Below are 21,069 nucleotides of genomic sequence, written 5' to 3'. Positions count from 1 at the left end.
ATAGTTTACCCCGCAACATTTATCTGTAACAGTCTGGATCACAACACTGAGTCAGTGTGACAGTCACTCACTGCAGTCGGGTCAGTCAACTGATTCATGGCTATGCATTAACATAACTATCTCGAGCAGAAAGCAAATCGCACAATAAACGTTTGTGAGCATTAGTTGCAGTACCTTCTCATCAAAGTCGGCTACATCAAAGAAAATGTTGCGATTTCAGTATATTTTGTTGCAAATAAATTTTGGCGTCTAACTGCATTCACACCTTGGCGCCATATTATAACAGGAAGTGGTAATGATTGGCGCTACTCTACGAAATAGCATCCAATCAAGGGCACTGATCAAATTCACTTCGGGACAACCTATGTCTAAATTTAGACATGGAAGAAGGTATGTGTGGTGTTTGTGTACAAAATTACGTACAAGTGACACTAATTTGTTGTTATTGTTGTCAATTTTTTAATGCATGTTAATTTTTAGCAATGCATCTAAAGTATTAACTATAAACGCAGACCAGATAGGACCGCGACATCTCACAATGACCATTCGAACTGACCCAGTATTTCTAACACGAAGGCCTAATTTTTACCGTCATGGTTGAACCTGGAAAGCAAGTAAATTTTATACAACGCTTTTTTGGCTGAAAATATTGGAATTGCGAAAACTAGAGGCTGTGATTGTGCATCAGAAATCTTTAAAGAGTTGATATTTTTGATGATTTAACGGCTCGTCTATTTAAGGAAACTGTTCGGTCCACGGCAATGTAAATAAATCAACAGCGTGGCTTGGCATTGGCATTCGCTGCTTTTCTCAGTTGACATTTGGTTTGCTGTGTCAATTTGTAATCGATTTTAAGTATGCAATCAATAATATTATAATCAGAATAAGTATTTGTTTTAATGGCCAATTAATATCCACAATTTACAACTATGTTGGAGATATTTTTTATTATTACTAATATAATATTGGAAATAATCAATTTTTTTACATATTGAATGATTGATTTACCAAAATAATAAAATATTTGTTTACATTATTATTTCACTTAGTATATGTGATGCATAATATTAATGTGAATCTATAAAATTTAAGATAATCATATTCATGTAGAGAATAGTTTGTTTTTCAAATTTGTATTGGTGATATTTGATATATAGAATTAAAAAAAAATTGTAACATGTTATGCAGTACATTTTTAGAGTGTATACTTTAGCTAATTCTGTAATTTTATTAGAATATGTGGTATGTTATTGTTACGGTAGACAACAATTTCAGACATGTTTATACAAACAATGTTCTCTAGTGTTATCAACCAGTGTGTAATAAATCCTAGCCGAATGCACATTTCGGTATTTAAAAAAAAAAAAAATCGTGTGCAAGGCATTTTTTTCTACATCATGCATAAGATTTTACTAGTGCTTTGAATCGGTTGGAATTTCATCATCATTCATTTGTTAGAAATGGTTTGCACCAACCGATCAACTTTTGATTACACAGTCGCTTAGAATTATATGGACATGAGGAGTATTCATATTATAAGACCATGTACCGTACCTATTGTCATTTTCACCAGGATAGGCCATACAAATCCTGGCATCGAAATAAGCAATGCGTCTTGCAAACCCATGTATAAGTTAGCACAAAACACTAGCCATGGGATCAGTGATTTTAAAAATGTACTAGACATGTTTAAACATTCATTAGGCCTACTTTACTTAATAGAATTTTAATAATAGTAATAATCAGATATATGTTACCTGAAAAGATTAAAAATACCAAGATTTGGGGGTGGAGGTGGGGGCAACATTTATATTTACAAAATGGACTTGAATGCAGCTTTTGATAACTTTTTTCACTAGCCATCTGGCATGGCAATAGTAGTTGTTTACTAGGGCAACATTGAATAACACTAGACACGGGTGTGTGGCTACCATAATCTAGAAGCCCTGCGGTTACCACACATTTATATTTCCATTATCTCTGCAAAATACCTTCACAGACTCGCTAATAGTTTGTTATTAATTCATACCACTCTTCTGATACTGTATATATGTATCTAAATAATACTCAATTGATGTAAATTTAGGTGGTGTATTTAGATTACAACACAGTAAGAAAAAGTTTTGTTTAGAAAACACACACCTGTGGATACATGACTACATCATATCATTCCCCCCATTTGTTATTTAAGGTTTTTTTTTTTCTGGAGATGGCAAGCATGAACTGTTAGCTTTAGGTACAAAATTACTGTGGGTTAAGCTTTTATTTTTCAAATGAGATGAATGCAAATACAGAAGTCTATGCCAGTTGTTTTCCCATGTTTTTTTATTGCACAATTTCATAGTGTATAAGAATATTATACCACACAGTGGTATATATCTTGTGCACTATAAAAAGTGTAATAAATAACATTGGGGGGGGGGGGGGGGACAACTGGTATGTAGTTCTATATTTATTACATACCACCTTTGTATATTATGAATAACAAAAGTTTAATTAAACAACACAACTTACTTTTTGTCTGCGAAAAATAGTTGAAGTTTGTGGAATTGAAAGAATACTGGGGGTCCTGACGTTATTTAAGTGAACACATGAACTATACATGCAAGATTTTGTATTTTACATACGTTCAATAAAACATCAGAATGGTGTTTATTGCTATAGTAAGATTAAATGGGTATGTAATAAATTTCATTACTAATTGGCCAAAGAGCTAGTTTGAAAATTGTGTTTCTCTTGTAGATGTATCAGCTTTTTAAACCAAATTAAGCAAATTGCTAATCATTTGTAGGGGGTCCAGCTTAAACTCTAATTAGGAGCCATCTTCCCATCGCTATACAGGCTTTAAACTGGACAATCATGTATTAGCAATTTTGAAAATTGGTTTAGAAAATCTTTGGCTAAATGATACTTTCAGTTGGCCAAGCAAAATATAACCAGGGCTAGCTCTGGGTCAACAGAAAATTACGCCAAATTATCTATTAAACTTACAGAAACCCAGTTATTTTATAACAAAATATCAATTAATACTTGAAATTATTTCCCCAAATTATCTACTAAACTTACAGAAACCCAGTTATTTTATAACAAAATATCAATTAATACTTGAAATTATTACGCCAAATTATCTATTAAACTTACAGAAACCCAGTTATTTTATAACAAAATATCAATTAATACTTGAAATTATTTCACCACATTATCTATTAAACTTACAGAAACCCAGTTATTTTTTAACAAAATATCAATTAATACTTGAAATTAGTTCACCAAATTATCTATTAAACTTACAGAAACCCAGTTATTTTATAACAAAATATCAATTAATACTTGAAATTATTTTGGCAAATTAAAATGAAATTTGCCACTTGTTTTTAAAATTTGCAATTTTGGCGAGTACCAGAGCTAGCCCTGTGTAACCCAATTAAAATTCTTAAAATAAATCTAATGGGTAGTGATGTTCGAATAATGGTAATGAAAAACAGTGATGTACTTTGAATGGTATGAAGGAGTCCGAACATATGGCATCAGATACACGGACAAAATAAACTAAACCATTCTGGTGATTGATCTATGAACTTAATCTATGAATCTATACATGTGATTTTCAAATTAGAATTTTAGCGAATTTTAGCGAATTAGTAACTGAAATATAATTGCTAAATTCAACTTTTAATTTGCATTTCATGAATTAACAAACATCAGTTTAAGCCCTTGTTATAGTTAACAAGTCATTGAAATTTATCATTCCAGTAAAAAAAAAAACTTGCTTGGATGGACTGTGGTCTATCCAGAACTTTGGGGAAACATTGCTGTACATCATATTGTAGAACATTTTAATTTGAATGGTGTTAATAATTTTAAAAATCTTGTTTCAGGGGTCCATGTGGATTGACTAGACAGTTGCTTTGAATGTCGCAGGGAGTCAACATGTAATGATTAAGATGTGTTCAAATTTATTTAACTAAATCTAGCAAATATTTCAAAAGAAAAAGGTAAGAGCAAAACATACTTGTAAGTAATAATGTTTTATAAATATGTACATCTAAAAAAAGAAGAAAAAAAGGTTGTATACTAGTATATTGGCAGAATGTCACTGTTATACTTAGATGTTATGTTTGGTAAGTTGTGAAATGTCTTAACATTTTGATAAATGCCATTGTAATTTTGGTAGCTGCGAGCTTGATACAATATTTTAGTTTTGTTTTCTGATGTAAATTTTGCATAGAGTTATAGTAGCAATCTTTATGGCACTTCATATATGATATATCGGGCTTTCTGTCGAAAATAATTTGAGGATATATAAAAATAAAACCGTGCCTCTACCACGTGGTCATTGGTTTGAAACTGAACATTCATGCATTTTCACAATTTTTATACATCAGTTCTCTAATCATCTGTCTAAAAATTAAAAAAGCATATCCATTAATTTCCACGATTTTAGGGTGAGTAATTTTATCCTTTATACTTTCTGGTAGAAACCCTGTATTCAAATATTATCTATAGATCAATAAGTATATATAATTTATATATATGTATATATATCTGTGGGCAGGACATGGCCCAATGGTAGAGAGGTTTAGGATCAATCAGCATTGGTGGGTCCATTGGGCTATTTCTTGTTCCGGCCAAGACCAATAATTGATCAGGATTCGTACATGTCCTTAAATTCCTTTAAAATCCTTGAATTTTGGGAAGCTGTTTTCCAGAACTTCAGTTTAGGATCGATCCCCGTCAGTGGGCCCATTGTGTTATTTCTTTCTCCAGCCAGTGCACCACGACTGGTACATCAAAGGTTGTGGTATGTACCATCCTGTCTGCGGGATGGTGCACATAAAAGATCCTTTGCTGTTAATTGAAAAGATTAGCCCATGAAGTGGCGACAACGGGTTTCCTCTCTCAATATCTGTGTGGTCCTTAACCATATGTCTGACGCCATATAACCGTAAATAAAATGTGTTGAGTGCGTCGTTAAATAAAACATTTCCTTGTCCAGGAAATTTGAAAATATGTTTTCAGTTTCAAAACGGATGACTGCTAATGTTTTCTGAACTTTATTTTCCTTTTCCTATAATCACTATTTGAACTTTTGATCTGGTCCCAAGTCAGGATTCAATTGCAGATGTTTTCCAAACTTTCTTTTTGCAGGGCTTCTAGATTATGGTAGCCAGACTCCCATGGCTAGTGATATTCAATGTTGGGCTAGTAAATAACTACTATTGCCATGTCCGACGGCTAGTGGAAAAAAAGTTGTCAAATGCTGCATTTAACTTTGTCTATTTTGTAAATATGAATATCCTAACCCCCTCACCCCATCCCCCTTTAGCTTACTGTTTTTAAGTTCTATATCCCTCTTTTGGTGACATATCTGATTATTACTATTAGTAAAATTGTGTAACTTAAATAGGGCTAGTGAATTTTTAATCGTGGCTAGTAAGTCTTTAAAATCACTGATCCCATGGCTAGTAGATTTTATAAAAGTTCTAGAAGCCCTGCTTTTTGTAATGCGCATGTGCAGAAACCATTTTCCATTAATAGGCTGGTTCACGGTTACTCGAGGATATGTTTAATACATTTGAATTATTATCCACTATTACTCCATGTGTAGACGTAGCCCCGTGGTAAAGCGCTCATTTGATGTGTGGTCGGTTTGGGATCGATCCCTGTCAGTGGGCCTATTGCACTATTTTTCGTTCCAACCAGTGCACAACATCTAGTATATCAAAGGCCATGGTATGTGCTATCCCGTCTATGGGATGGTGCATATAAAAAATCCCTTGCTGCTAATCGAATAGAGTAGCACATGAAGTGGCGACAGCAGGTTTTCCCCTCAGTATCTATGTGATCCGTAACCATATGTCCAACGCCATATAACCGTAAATAAACTGTGTTGAGTGCGTTGTTAAATAAAACATTTCATTCCATGTGTAATAGTCTTGGAATTTTAGAAAAATGTCCTGGAATTTGGTTAAGTGTATGAACCCTGATTGATGTAACAAAGGTTGTTGTATGTACTATCCTGTCTGTGGGATAATGCATATAAAAGATCCCTTGTTGCTATTTAATCATAAAGAGTAGTCCATAGAGTGGCAGTGGGTTATGTCAAATGCCACATAACTAATTAAAATGTGTTGAATGTGTCGTTAAATAAACCATTTCTTCCTTCATTCCTTCTGTTTATATATCTGAAAATCGTTACTATTTCAAATATTCTTGTCTTGACAGATGGATTTGCTGCACCGAACTGACTGGCGACATGCATGCCTCTAGCTTGGCCATGAAACCAAACGCAGAGCCAGGATGAGAACAAAAGAAGAGAAAGATGGAAAGAAGGGAAGAGACGACAAAATGGAAGTTAAAGCGATGTCTCCAAAAACGCAGAAGAAGAAGAAAGCCAAGCCTGTCAGCGAGGTGTGCTGCAGCAGCAACGACAACAGCGCTGAGATGAAGAGGGGTGCGCATGTGAAGGGGGTTGTCGAGGAGGTGGGGAAAACCCTGGACGCAGAGCAAGACACTGTTTCCGAAGACATGGAGATGGGAAGATTCGCGGAGGTGGAGGCAGAGCAACATAATAACAATCCGGAAGAGAAGAGCGACGTGGATTCGGGAATCGGGTTGAGTGGGGAGAAAGACACAGGAGAAAGTGACATTAACAGTGACGAGCCTGTGAACATGACACTGGGGCACGACACTGACCAACTGAACAGCAAGACTGTGGACAAATCGGTTGCTAAGGTAACCGAAAACTGTACTCCAGTCTGTAATAACAGTATTTGTTCCAAGAACAATTCAGTAGCTGTCGTGAATAGCATTTCAACCAACTGTGTATCAGAAAGTTCGACATCAAAATCCAATTTTGAGTGTATAATTGACCAGGTTGCAAAGGGTGAGATTATCGTTTCGACACCACCTAGAAAACCACCTAAAAAGAGAATAACGGAATTGACGAAAGAAATGGAAAGCTCTATGGAGTGTGATAATGCTGTGAAAAATTTAATTCCCTTGTTGGAAAACACTGTTTCAGAAATGGATCAAGATTCGTTGGATTTGTCCAAAAGGACAAAGCGAACACCTAAAAAGCGAAAATTTCATGATGAAGTGGATGAAACTGCTAAATCAAAACAAAAACCTGCTAAAAAATCAGTATCTTCAAAACTTAAAGAAGAAAAGTCACCCAAAACCAAGAGTGATAAATCTTCAAAAACCAAAGACGACAAGTCTAAACTGAAAGATGGGAAAAACAGTGATGCTGAGGTATCGAAAACAACTGAAGGTGGATTGGAAAAATCAAAAGATGAATCCAGTTCAGATACGAAAGTGGATGCTGCTCAAAATATAGATGTAACAGACTCAAAAACAAAAACATTACCCAGAGATAAAAATTCCACGAAGTCTAAAAATGTCTCCAAAAGTAAATCGAAGAAAAGCAAAACTGTTTCTGATGACCATGAAAAGAAAGCCGAGAACTGTGTTACCAATTCCACAGATGACAATGCAATCACAAGTGTAAAATCTGAGAATGTTGAAAATGAGAAAGTGCATTTGGACGTTCCAGATAGTGGTGAAACTCAAGTTTCTTCTGTTACTAAGGAAACACCTGTTGGTTCAGAAGTAAAAAAAGTTAAGAAATCTCGACCAAAAGTACCGAAGACAGTGAAAAAAAGTTCTGAGACTGCTGGAGAAGAAGGCGAGAAGGAAGTAAAAAATGGAGATGCTTTGGTGAAAGAGAAGAAACCCAAACCTGCCAAGAAAAGAAAGTTGAAGGAAAGTAGTGAGAATTCAACTACAGATGAAAAGTCAGAAACATCTCCAAAAAAACAGAAAAAGAAAGATTCTACAGATTCTGAAGGGAAGGAAAAAGATTCTGATGGAAAACTGAAAGATTCAGATGAAAAGATAAAAGATTCAGATGGAAAACGGAAAGATTCTGATGGAAAAGTAAAAGATTCAGATGGAAAACTGAAAGATTCTGACGGAAAACTGAAAGATTCTGATGCAAAGCCTAAAGTTAAGAAGAAAAAGCCACCTAAGAAAGAAAAATCAATACCAAATGGCGACATATCAGAACAGACAATCATTTCTGATCATGGGTCTGATGAACCAAATTCTGAAAGTGCTACGAAAAACAGTTTAATGAATGAATCTGTGTCATGTGATGGTGAGGACAAAGTGGCTTCAAAGACTGAGGACAGTGGCGAGAGTGAGGATAAATCTCCCAGTGGGAAGTCTGAAAAATCGAAGAAGTCCTTTGAGGCAATCGAATGTCACATTTGTGGCCGAAAGGCGAAAGGAATGTCGGCTCTTAGTAGGCATTTAAGAACTGCTCATGACATTTCGAACAGGCCTGCGAAGCACAAGTGTTTTATGTGTGATTTCGATGCTGTGAAAAGGACAGTGTTAGCCAAACACATGGTCACACACGATATCTTTATGTGTGGACGATGCGAATTCACGTCGGACAAATCAGAAGAACTTGAACAGCACGGTAGTGATGAACACAAAAACGTCAGTGAAGTGAAGCTGTGCAAAAACTGCAACCGATACATCAAGTGTGACGAAGTGTCCCTGGACGAACACGTCAAGAGCTGCCAGGGAAAGGTTCCTCTGATCTGCAAAGAGTGCAGCAAGGAGTTCAAATACGAATCTTCGTTGCGCGTGCATGTCAACTCTCACTTCCCCAACCAGCCCAAACAGTACACCTGCCCCCACTGCAGTTACCAATCAAACTACAAAGCTAACCTTCACAAACATATCCAGAACATTCACGAGATCAGAGAGCGGAATGTTAAGTGCTTACTGTGTGACAAAATGTTTTACAAAGACGAACACATGAGGCGGCATATGAAGCTCCACTCAGAACAGCGCCCGTTCATGTGTGAGACTTGCTGCAAGTCGTTTAAGACGAGCAGTGCGCTGCGGGGTCATTATGAGGTTCATAACACTACCCGTCCTTTTCAGTGCGACCTAGATGGGTGTACAAAGTCATTTCGCAATGCCAAGTTTCTTAAGAGCCATAAAGAGGAGTCACACCAGCTGTCGCCGAAGAAGTACCACTGCCCGGTCGAGGGTTGCAGCTTCTCGTTTTTCAAAAAGAGTCATCTCAAACGTCATGAAATAACACACACAGGTAATGAAATTACGCATACAGGTAACGAAATAACACATACCGGTAATGAAATAACACATACAGGTAATGACACACTACATGGACAGTGAATTAACATACACACATACATTTATAATGAAATAACACACTGAGTAAAATATAACGTGTAAAGAAATAGATCGTGGTTGAAATAACACACAAGCAATGAAATAACACACAGGTAAACAAATAACACTGGTAACGATAACAGGTAATAACACACGAGCAGGCCTGTAGGCACTGACGGATCAGGTACAAACTCTATATCAGATTTTGATTAAAATGGCAAACAATGTGAAGAAGAAAAAAAGGCTCACATGCCGCGCGCGCACCTCTCCCCCCCCCCCCCCACGTTCCTACTGGCCTAACAAGTAATGAAGTAATACACAGGTAAACAAATAACACAGGTAACAGTAACGGGTAATAACACACAGGTAATAAAATAAACACCTGTAATGAAACCACACAGGTAATGAAATAATCCACAAAGGTAATGAAATATAACACCGGTAATGAAACTGGGTTAAAAATTAACATGAAAACCATGGTCGCCAGCAGGGCCAGTTGAAGAAAATTTTTACTGGCCCTTCTCAAATTCAGCTACACCTCCAATTATCACATTGAAATTTAACTTTACAGCCAAAATCAAAACTATGTTTTTTGTTGAATGATAACCATGTGCTCAATGTATATAGTCCATTTGTGTCAAAGAAAAACGATGAATTAGTGTTTAACTTCATAATGAATAAAGTTAAAATTCAAATAAAAACATATTAAGTTTTAAACCATTACAAACTCTAATAAAAAAAAAAATTGAAAAAGAAATAACTAAAAATGATACTTTACAAAGTACCATTAAATTATACAGATTAAATCTCATTTTTAATACGGGGTGATGGCAAAATGCTAGAATAGCCAAGGTATGCTGCTTGACTTGCATTGTCTCTTAAGTAAAAGATGGTGTAATACAAAGAGACTTAACGGTATCTGCGTACTTTAGTAAACTAGTCTGGAAGTGGCAGTCCACTTTGTGGCAATGCAAGAGGGATGGAATGAACTTTGTGGTGATGCAAGAGGGGTGACATCCTCAGTAAATTATTTCCTCGGGAGTGGCTGTTCTCCTATAGGCGAAGCACTAGATAGAGATCTATGGAATCATCCAATATTTTGTCAAATGCCCATTCGACTCTACTTTGTGCACAGATACGGCCCTGATCATGTATTACGGTTTTGTCATTAGATTACCTTGGATATTCCATCAATTGCCTTGAAACCTGTATCAGAACAAAAGATTTAACCTTTGCAGTTTGTAACTAATTTTTGTTTTAATTTACACTGAACTTTTACCCCCAATAATATGTTATTTGAGATGGTATTGGTTTAAAACTTTGAAAATTAATATGTTCAGGGGATCAAAAATCTACATTTCTGCAAAATAAACGTCTAGGGTGAAGTTAGATTTCATTAGCCCTACATCATAATCGTTACAAGTTACTAGTAGATTTCATTAACCCTTCGCCATAATCGTGATGGTGCGATGCTCTCTAAGCATACATGAATGTATTCATGAATTTTTTTATGCTTTATAAATATTGCAATCAATGTACGGCAACACACGCACATACACACACACATACACATCCTGGTGTTGTTTACCAAGTCTGAAATATTTAAAAACATTTGCAGAGTAATAGAGCTCATATTTACTTTGAGCTAGCCACGACTTTTCTCAGCTATGAACAGGGTAAAACCATCCCAGAGAAGTGTTTTGGGGCAGAGAGTTTTATATAATATACCCACAATAATGACACATGGGCCAAAATCCCTAAAAGATTTTAAACAAATGCCAGCCATAAACGTATGGCTTACAAGTGGAATAGGTTGTCGCCACGTCCACGGCCATACAACAGTGGAATAGGTTGTCGCCACGTCCACGGCCATACAACAAGTGGGATAGGTTGTCGCCACGTCCACGGCCATACAACAAGTGGGATAGCTGCTCGCCACGTCCACGGCCATACAACAAGTGGGATAGGTTGTCGCCACGTCCACGGCCATACAACAAGTGGAATAGGTTGTCGCCACGTCCACGGCCATACAACAAGTGGAATAGGTTGTGTCCACGGCCATACAACAAGTGGAATAGGTTGTGTCCACGGCCATACAACAAGTGGAATAGGTTGTCGCCACGTCCACGGCCATACAACAAGTGGGATAGGTTGTCGCCACGTCCACGGCCATACAACAAGTGGGATAGGTTGTCGCCACATCCACGGCCATACAAGTGGGATAGGTTGTCGCCACATCCACGGCCATACAACAGTGGAATAGGTTGTGGCCACGTCCACGGCCATACAACTAGTGGAATAGGTTGTCGCCACATCCACGGCCATACAACAAGTGGGATAGATTGTCGCCACTTCCACGGCCATACAACAGTGGAATAGGTTGTCGCCACGTCCACGGCCATACAACAAGTGGAATAGATTGTCGCCATGTCCACGTCCATACAATAAGTGGAATAGGTTATCGCCACGTCCACGGCCATACAACAAGTGGAATAGGTTGTCGCCACGTCCACGGCCATACAACAAGTGGGATAGGTTGTCGCCACGTCCACGGCCATACAACAAGTGGAATAGGTTGTCGCCACGTCCACGGCCATACAACAAGTGGAATAGGTTGTGTCCACTGCCATACAACAAGTGGGATAGGTTGTCTCCACGGCCATACAACAAGTGGGATAGGTTGTCGCCACGTCCACGGTCATACAACAAGTGGGATAGGTTGTCGCCACATCCACGGCCATACAACAGTGGAATAGGTTGTCGTCACGTCCACGGCCATACAACAAGTCCACGGCCATACAACAAGTGGGATAGGTTGTCGCCACGTCCACGGCCATACAACAAGTGGGATAGGTTGTCGCCACATCCACGGCCATACAATAAGTGGGATAGGTTGTCGCCACGTCCACGGCCATACAACAGTGGAATAGGTTGTCGCCACGTCCATACAACAAGTGGAATAGGTTATCGCCACGTCCACGGCCATACAGCAAGTGGAATAGGTTGTCGCCACGTCCACGGCCATACAACAAGTGGGATAGGTTGTCGCCACGTCCACGGCCATACAACAAGTGGAATAGGTTGTCGCCACGTCCACGGCCATACAACAAGTGGAATAGGTTGTGTCCACTGCCATACAACAAGTGGGATAGGTTGTCTCCACGGCCATACAACAAGTGGGATAGGTTGTCGCCACGTCCACGGTCATACAACAAGTGGGATAGGTTGTCGCCACATCCACGGCCATACAACAGTGGAATAGGTTGTCGCCACGTCCACGGCCATACAACAAGTGAAATAGGTTGTCGCCACGTCCACGGCCATACAATAAGTGGGATAGGTTGTCGCCACGTCCACGGCCATACAATAAGTGGAATAGGTTGTCGCCACGTCCACGGCCATACAACAAGTGGAATAGGTTGTTGCCACGTCCACGGCCATACAACAAGTGGGATAGGTTGTCGCCACATCCACGGCCATACAACAAGTGGGATAGGTTGTCGCCACGTCCATGGCCATACAACAGTGGAATAGGTTGTCGCCACGTCCATACAACAAGTGGAATAGGTTATCGCCACGTCCACGGCCATACAACAAGTGGAATAGGTTGTCGCCACGTCCACGGCTATACAACAAGTGGAATAGGTTGTCGCCACGGCCATACAACAGTGGAATAGGTTGTCGCCACGTCCATACAACAAGTGGAATAGGTTATCGCCACGACCACGGCCATACAACAAGTGGAATAGGTTGTCGCCACGTCCACGGCCATACAACAAGTGGGATAGGTTGTCGCCACGTCCACGGCCATACAACAAGTGGGATAGGTTGTCGCCACGTCCACGGCCATACAACAAGTGGAATAGGTTGTGTCCACTGCCATACAACAAGTGGGATAGGTTGTCTCCACGGCCATACAACAAGTGGGATAGGTTGTCGCCACGTCCACGGTCATACAACAAGTGGGATAGGTTGTCGTCACATCCACGGCCATACAACAGTGGAATAGGTTGTCGTCACGTCCACGGCCATACAACAAGTCCACGGCCATACAACAAGTGGGATAGGTTGTCGCCACGTCCACGGCCATACAACAAGTGGGATAGGTTGTCGCCACGTCCACGGCCATACAACAAGTGGGAATAGGTTGTCGCCACGTCCACGGCCATACAACAGTGGAATAGGTTGTCGCCACGTCCATACAACAAGTGGAATAGGTTATCGCCACGTCCACGGCCATACAACAAGTGGAATAGGTTGTCGCCACGTCCACGGCCATACAACAAGTGGGATAGGTTGTCGCCACGTCCACGGCCATACAACAAGTGGAATAGGTTGTCGCCACGTCCACGGCCATACAACAAGTGGAATAGGTTGTGTCCACTGCCATACAACAAGTGGGATAGGTTGTCTCCACGGCCATACAACAAGTGGGATAGGTTGTCGCCCACGTCCACATAACAAGTGGGATAGGTTGTCGCCACATCCACGGCCATACAACAGTGGAATAGGTTGTCGTCACGTCCACGGCCATACCACAAGTCCACGGCCATACAACAAGTGGGATAGGTTGTCGCCATACAACAAGTGGGATAGGTTGTCGCCACATCCACGGCCATACAATAAGTGGAATAGGTTGTCGCCACGTCCACGGCCATACAACAAGTGGAATAGGTTGTCGCCACGTCCACGGCCATACAACAAGTGGAATAGGTTGTCGCCACGTCCACGGCCATACAACAAGTGGGATAGGTTGTCGCCACGTCCACGGCCATACAACAAGTGGAATAGGTTGTCGCCACGTCCACGGCCATACAACAAGTGGAATAGGTTGTCCACTGCCATACAACGTCTCCACGGCCATACAACAAGTGGAATAGGTTGTCGCCACGTCCACGGCCATACAACAAGTGGAATAGGTTGTCGCCACGTCCACGGCCATACAACAAGTGGAATAGGTTGTCGCCACGGCCATACAACAGTGGAATAGGTTGTCGCCACGTCCATACAACAAGTGGAATAGGTTATCGCCACGACCACGGCCATACAACAAGTGGAATAGGTTGTCGCCACGTCCACGGCCATACAACAAGTGGGATAGGTTGTCGCCACGTCCACGGCCATACAACAAGTGGGATAGGTTGTCGCCACGTCCACGGCCATACAACAAGTGGAATAGGTTGTGTCCACTGCCATACAACAAGTGGGATAGGTTGTCTCCACGGCCATACAACAAGTGGGATAGGTTGTCGCCACGTCCACGGTCATACAACAAGCGGGATAGGTTGTCGCCACATCCACGGCCATACAACAAGTGGAATAGGTTGTCGCCACGTCCACGGCCATACAACAAGTGGAATAGGTTGTCGCCACGTCCACGGCCATACAACAAGTGGGATAGGTTGTCGCCACATCCACGGCCATACAATAAGTGGGATAGGTTGTCGCCACGTCCACGTCATACAACAAGCGGGATAGGTTGTCGCCACGTCCACGGCCATACAACAAGTGGAATAGGTTGTTGCCACGTCCACGGCCATACAACAGTGGAATAGGTTGTCGCCACGTCCACGGCCATACAACTAGTGGAATAGGTTGTCGCCACATCCACGGCCATACAACAAGTGGGATAGATTGTCGCCACTTCCACGGCCATACAACAGTGGAATAGGTTGTCGCCACGTACAACAAGTGGGATAGATTGTCGCCATCCACATACAACAGTGGAATAGGTTGTCGCCACGTCCACGGCCATACAACAAGTGGAATAGGTTGTCGCCACGTCCACGGCCATACAACAAGTGGAATAGGTTGTCGCCACGTCCACGGCCATACAACAAGTGGGATAGGTTGTCGCCACGTCCACGGCCATACAACAAGTGGGATAGGTTGTCGCCACGTCCACGGCCATACAACAAGTGGGATAGGTTGTCGCCACATCCACGGCCATACAACAAGTGGGATAGGTTGTCGCCACGTCCATGGCCATACAACAGTGGAATAGGTTGTCGCCACGTCCATACAACAAGTGGAATAGGTTATCGCCACGTCCACGGCCATACAACAAGTGGAATAGGTTGTCGTCACGTCCACGGCCATACAACAAGTGGAATAGGTTATCGCCACGACCACGGCCATACAACAAGTGGAATAGGTTGTCGCCACGTCCACGGCCATACAACAAGTGGGATAGGTTGTCGCCACGTCCACGGCCATACAACAAGTGGGATAGGTTGTCGCCACGTCCACGGCCATACAACAAGTGGAATAGGTTGTGTCCACTGCCATACAACAAGTCGGATAGGTTGTCTCCACGGCCATACAACAAGTGGGATAGGTTGTCGCCACATCCACGGTCATACAACAAGTGGGATAGGTTGTCGCCACATCCACGGCCATACAACAGTGGAATAGGTTGTCGCCACGTCCACGGCCATACAACAAGTGGAATAGGTTGTCGCCACGTCCACGGCCATACAACAAGTGGAATAGGTTGTCGCCACATCCACGGCCATACAACAAGTGGGATAGGTTGTCGCCACATCCACGGCCATACAATAAGTGGGATAGGTTGTCGCCACGTCCACGGCCATACAACAAGTGGAATAGGTTGTTGCCACGTCCACGGCCATACAACAGTGGAATAGGTTGTCGCCACGTCCACGGCCATACAACTAGTGGAATAGGTTGTCGCCACATCCACGGCCATACAACAAGTGGGATAGATTGTCGCCACTTCCACGGCCATACAACAGTGGAATAGGTTGTCGCCACGTCCACAGCCATACAATAAGTGGAATAGGTTGTCACCACGTCCACGGCCATACAACAAGTGGAATAGGTTGTCGCCACGTCCACGGCCATACAACAAGTGGGATAGGTTGTCGCCACATCCACGGCCATACAACAAGTGGGATAGGTTGTCACCACGTCCACGGCCATACAACAAGTGGAATAGGTTGTCGCCACGTCCAAGGCCATACAACAAGTGGAATAGGTTGTCGCCACGTCCACGGCCATACAACAGTGGAATAGGTTGTCGCCACGTCCACGGCCATACAACAAGTGGAATAGGTTGTCGCCACGTCCACGGCCATACAACAAGTGGAATAGGTTGTCGCCACGTCCACGGCCATACAACAAGTAGGATAGGTTGTCGCCACGTCTACGGCCATACAACATACCTTGACACAATAATTATATTTAGATGAACAAGTGGACACTATCAAGCAAATAACACAGCTTAAATGAACAAATGGACACTGTTTAAAACATAAAGTTTAAATCAACAAGTAAAGAAGACAGACAAAAGTACAGTAAATGGTGGATACTACTGAACAGACATAAATTTAGTACTTCCTGGGTAATTGTTATAGCTTATTGCCAAAATTCTTTATTTGTGCAATTAAATCAATTGCTTTCAAGATTATTACATTATTGAGCACTGTATTAAATTAAGTACAATGACAGAATTGGTAATCTTAAGAAGTATGGGCAAGTGGAAAAATATATGGGGCAAGTGAATATCTGCCCCGTGGCATGTAATATTTTAGAAAATTTTGGAATCCTTGATGTTTTTAGATAAATATTATCTTTATTCATTATTTTGGGGCTGTAAAAATATAGAATATGTTCTATGTCTTCTGCTGCCAGATCTGTAGTGTGTTTTGTCACATTCGATTCAGTTTCAGTGTGTTTCTTTTTCAATTGGTACCATACTTGCCAGACCCTAAAATCGATGGTCGCCCAACAGACTACCTTTGTAAAATTCTTAGTCGCCCTTAGCAAATAAAGGTTGCCACAGGTGATGGGGAAATGCTGATTTTCAACCCTTTTAAAATAATTGACACACGTAATGAAATAATGCACTTGGGTAGTGTAATAAAACACATGTAATGAAATAATGCACTTAGGTAGTGTAATAAAACACACCTATATTAAAATAATGCACTTAGGTAATGAAATAAAACACACCTGTATTGATAATTGAAATAATGCACTTGGGTAATGAAATAAAACACACCTGTAATGAAATAATGCTCTTGGGTAGTGAAATAAAACATACCTGTAATGAAATAATGCACTTGGGTAGTGAAATAAAACACACCTATAATGAAATAATGCATTTGGGTAGTGAAATAAAACACACCTGTAATGAAATAATGCACTTGGGTAGTGAAATAAAACACACCTGTAATGAAATAATGCCTTGGGTAGTGAAATAAAACACACCTGTAATGAAATAATGCACTCGGGTAATGAAATAAAACACACCTGTAATGAAATAATGCCTTGGGTAGTGAAATAAAACACACCTGTAATGAAATAATGCACTTAGGTCATGAAATAAAGCACACCTGTAATGAAATAATGCACTTGGGTAGTGAAATAAAACACACCTGTAATGAAATAATGCACTTGGGTAATGAAATAAAACACATGTAATGAAATAATGCACTTGGGTAGTGAAATAAAACACACCTGTAATGAAATAATGCCTTGGGTAGTGAAATAAAACACACCTGTAATGAAATAATGCACTTGGGTCATGAAATAAAACACACCTGTAATGAAATAATGCACTTGGGTAGTGAAATAAAACACACATGTAATAAAATAATGCACTTGGGTAATGAAATAAAACACATGTAATGAAATAATGTACTTGGGTAATGAAATAAAGCACACATGTAATGAAATAATGCATTTGGGTAATGAAATAAAATACACCTGTAATGAAATAATGCCTTGGGTATTGTAATAAAACACACCTGTAATGAAATAATGCACTTGCGTAATGAAATAAAACACACATGTAATAAGATAATGCACTTGGGTAATGAAATAAAACACACACCTGTAATGAAATAATGAACTTGGGTAATGAAATAAAACACACACCTGTAATGAAATAATGGACTTGGGTAATGAACTAAAACGCACACCTGTAATGAAATAATGAACTTGGGTAATGAAATAAAACACACTTGTAATGAAATAATGCACTTGGGTAGTGTAATAAAACACATGTAATAAAATAATGCACTTGGGTAATGAAATAAAACACATGTAATGAAATAATGTACTTGGATAATGAAATAAAAAACACATGATACTTGGATAATGAAATAAAACATACACCTGTAATGAAATAATGCACTTGGGTAATGAAATAAAACACACACCTGTAATGAAATAATGAACTTGGGTAATGAAATAAAACATACACATAATGAAATAATGCACTTGGGTAATGAAATAAAACATACACATAATGAAATAATGCACTTGGGTAATGAAATAAAACACACACATAATGAAATAATGCACTTGGGTAATGAAATAAAACACACACGTAATGAAATAATGCACTTAGGTAATGAAATAAAACACCTGTAATGAAGTAATGCACTTGGATAGTGAAATAAAACACACATAATGAAATAATGCCTTGGGTAGTGAAATAAAACACACCTGTAATGAAATAATGCACTTGGGTAGTGTAATAAAACACACCTGTAATGAAATAATGCACTTGGGTAGTGAAATAAAACACACATGTAATGAAATAATGCACTTGGGTAATGAAATAAAACACATGTAATAAAATAATGCACTTGGGTAATGAAATAAAACACATGTAATGAAATAATGTACTTGGGTAATGAAATAAAGCACACATGTAATGAAATAATGCATTTGGGTAATGAAATAAAATACACCTGTAATGAAATAATGCCTTGGGTATTGTAATAAAACACACCTGTAATGAAATAATGCACTTGCGTAATGAAATAAAACACACATGTAATAAGATAATGCACTTGGGTAATGAAATAAAACACACACCTGTAATGAAATAATGAACTTGGGTAATGAAATAAAACACACACCTGTAATGAAATAATGGACTTGGGTAATGAACTAAAACGCACACCTGTAATGAAATAATGAACTTGGGTAATGAAATAAAACACACTTGTAATGAAATAATGCACTTGGGTAGTGTAATAAAACACATGTAATAAAATAATGCACTTGGGTAATGAAATAAAACACATGTAATGAAATAATGTACTTGGATAATGAAATAAAACACATGTAATGAAATAATGTACTTGGATAATGAAATAAAACATACACCTGTAATGAAATAATGCACTTGGGTAATGAAATAAAACACACACCTGTAATGAAATAATGAACTTGGGTAATGAAATAAAACATACACATAATGAAATAATGCACTTGGGTAATGAAATAAAACATACACATAATGAAATAATGCACTTGGGTAATGAAATAAAACACACACATAATGAAATAATGCACTTGGGTAATGAAATAAAACACACACGTAATGAAATAATGCACTTAGGTAATGAAATAAAACACCTGTAATGAAGTAATGCACTTGGATAGTGAAATAAAACACACATAATGAAATAATGCCTTGGGTAGTGAAATAAAACACACCTGTAATGAAATAATGCACTTGGGTAGTGTAATAAAACACACCTGTAATGAAATAATGCACTTGAGTAATGAAATAAAACACACCTGTAATGAAATAATGCACTTGGGTAATGAAATAAAGCACACCTGTAATGAAATAATGCCTTGGGTAGTGAAATAAAACACACCTGTAATGAAATAATGCACTAGTGTAGTGTAATAAAACACACATGCAATGAAATAATGCACTAGGGTAGTGTAATAAAACACACATGTAATGAAAAATGCACTAGGGTAGTGTAATAAAACACACACCTGTAATGAAATAATGCACTTGGGTAATGAAATATACTACTCAAAAGAATTTAAGGGTCAAAAATTTATAACCAAATAAGTTTCAGAGTGTGTTAGATTGATGATGTAAACTACACCAATTTTTTTATTTATTGTTCCATATTTACAAAAACCCACAAATAAACATCACTGTATACAAGAAAGTCACATGACATGCTGTCAAAGTTGAAGGTTATCAAACATGGATTTTACACATTAGAACATTCGTTTAATAGTGTGTGAATCCACCCCTGGCGCGAATACACTCGACACATCGTTGCCTCATGCTGTTGATCAGACGTCTGAAGAACTCTTGGGGAATGGCCTGCCACTCTTCCATAAGAAGTTGACCCAGATCATGAAGGTTGGCAGGAGGGGCATGGTTATCCCGAACTCTCCTGCCTAATTCGTCCCAGGCGTTCTCTATTGGGGCCAAGTCAGGCGAATATGCTGGCCAATCCATCCTGGCGATACCTTGTTGTCTGAGAAAGTCCGTTACCACCCTGGTGCGGTGGGGTCTGGCATTGTCATCCTGCAGAACTGCCCCGCTGCCAATCTGCTGAAGGCATGGGAGAACCAACGGCCGGATAATCTCATTCAGATAGCGGATTCCATTCAGATTGCCATCCACCACATAGAGGGGGGTCCTGTGGTGGATAGAGATGCCGCCCCACACCATGATGCTGCCACCACCGAACCGGTGACGTTGTCTAACGTTAACGTCAGCGAAGCGCTCCCCAGGACGTCTGTAGACACGAACCCGAACGTCGTTGAACTGGAGACTAAACCTGGACTCATCAGTGAACATCACTCGACCCCACTGAACACGTTGCCACCGCAGATGAAGCGTGCACCAGTGACGTCTGGCCGTTCTGTGACGTGGTAGGAGTGGTGGTCGAACAGCCTGGCGACGGCAGCGTAGATTATTGGCTCTCAGACGATTGCGTATGGTTTGATCAGACACTCGAGTTCCAGTCGCAGTCCGCAGATTGTCACGTAATCGGCGTGCAGTGGTTGTGCGTTGACGTAGAGCCATATTGGTGATGTAGCGGTCCTCTCTATTTATAG

The 21,069-nt window shown here is 39.9% G+C and overlaps 1 protein-coding gene across 1 annotated transcript in view; it reads left to right on the top strand.

Annotated features, from left to right (window-relative positions):
• Positions 1-350: 350 nt before the first annotated feature.
• LOC121369033 overlaps positions 351-21,069 on the top strand; it is a 33,854-nt gene continuing 13,135 nt past the window's right edge. The window contains exons 1-3 of the mRNA XM_041493845.1: positions 351-390; positions 3,879-3,995; positions 6,226-9,127. Coding sequence (XP_041349779.1) covers positions 6,301-9,127 — 2,827 coding nt within the window. The 5' untranslated portion in view covers positions 351-390; positions 3,879-3,995; positions 6,226-6,300. The remainder of the gene's footprint in view (positions 391-3,878; positions 3,996-6,225; positions 9,128-21,069) is intronic.

Source organism: Gigantopelta aegis, chromosome 3 (assembly GCF_016097555.1).
Source record: "Gigantopelta aegis isolate Gae_Host chromosome 3, Gae_host_genome, whole genome shotgun sequence".
Lineage (NCBI taxonomy): Eukaryota > Metazoa > Mollusca > Gastropoda > Neomphalida > Peltospiridae > Gigantopelta > Gigantopelta aegis.
The sequence above is the reverse complement of the archived record's forward strand: the minus strand, read 5'-3'. Positions and strand labels throughout refer to the sequence as shown.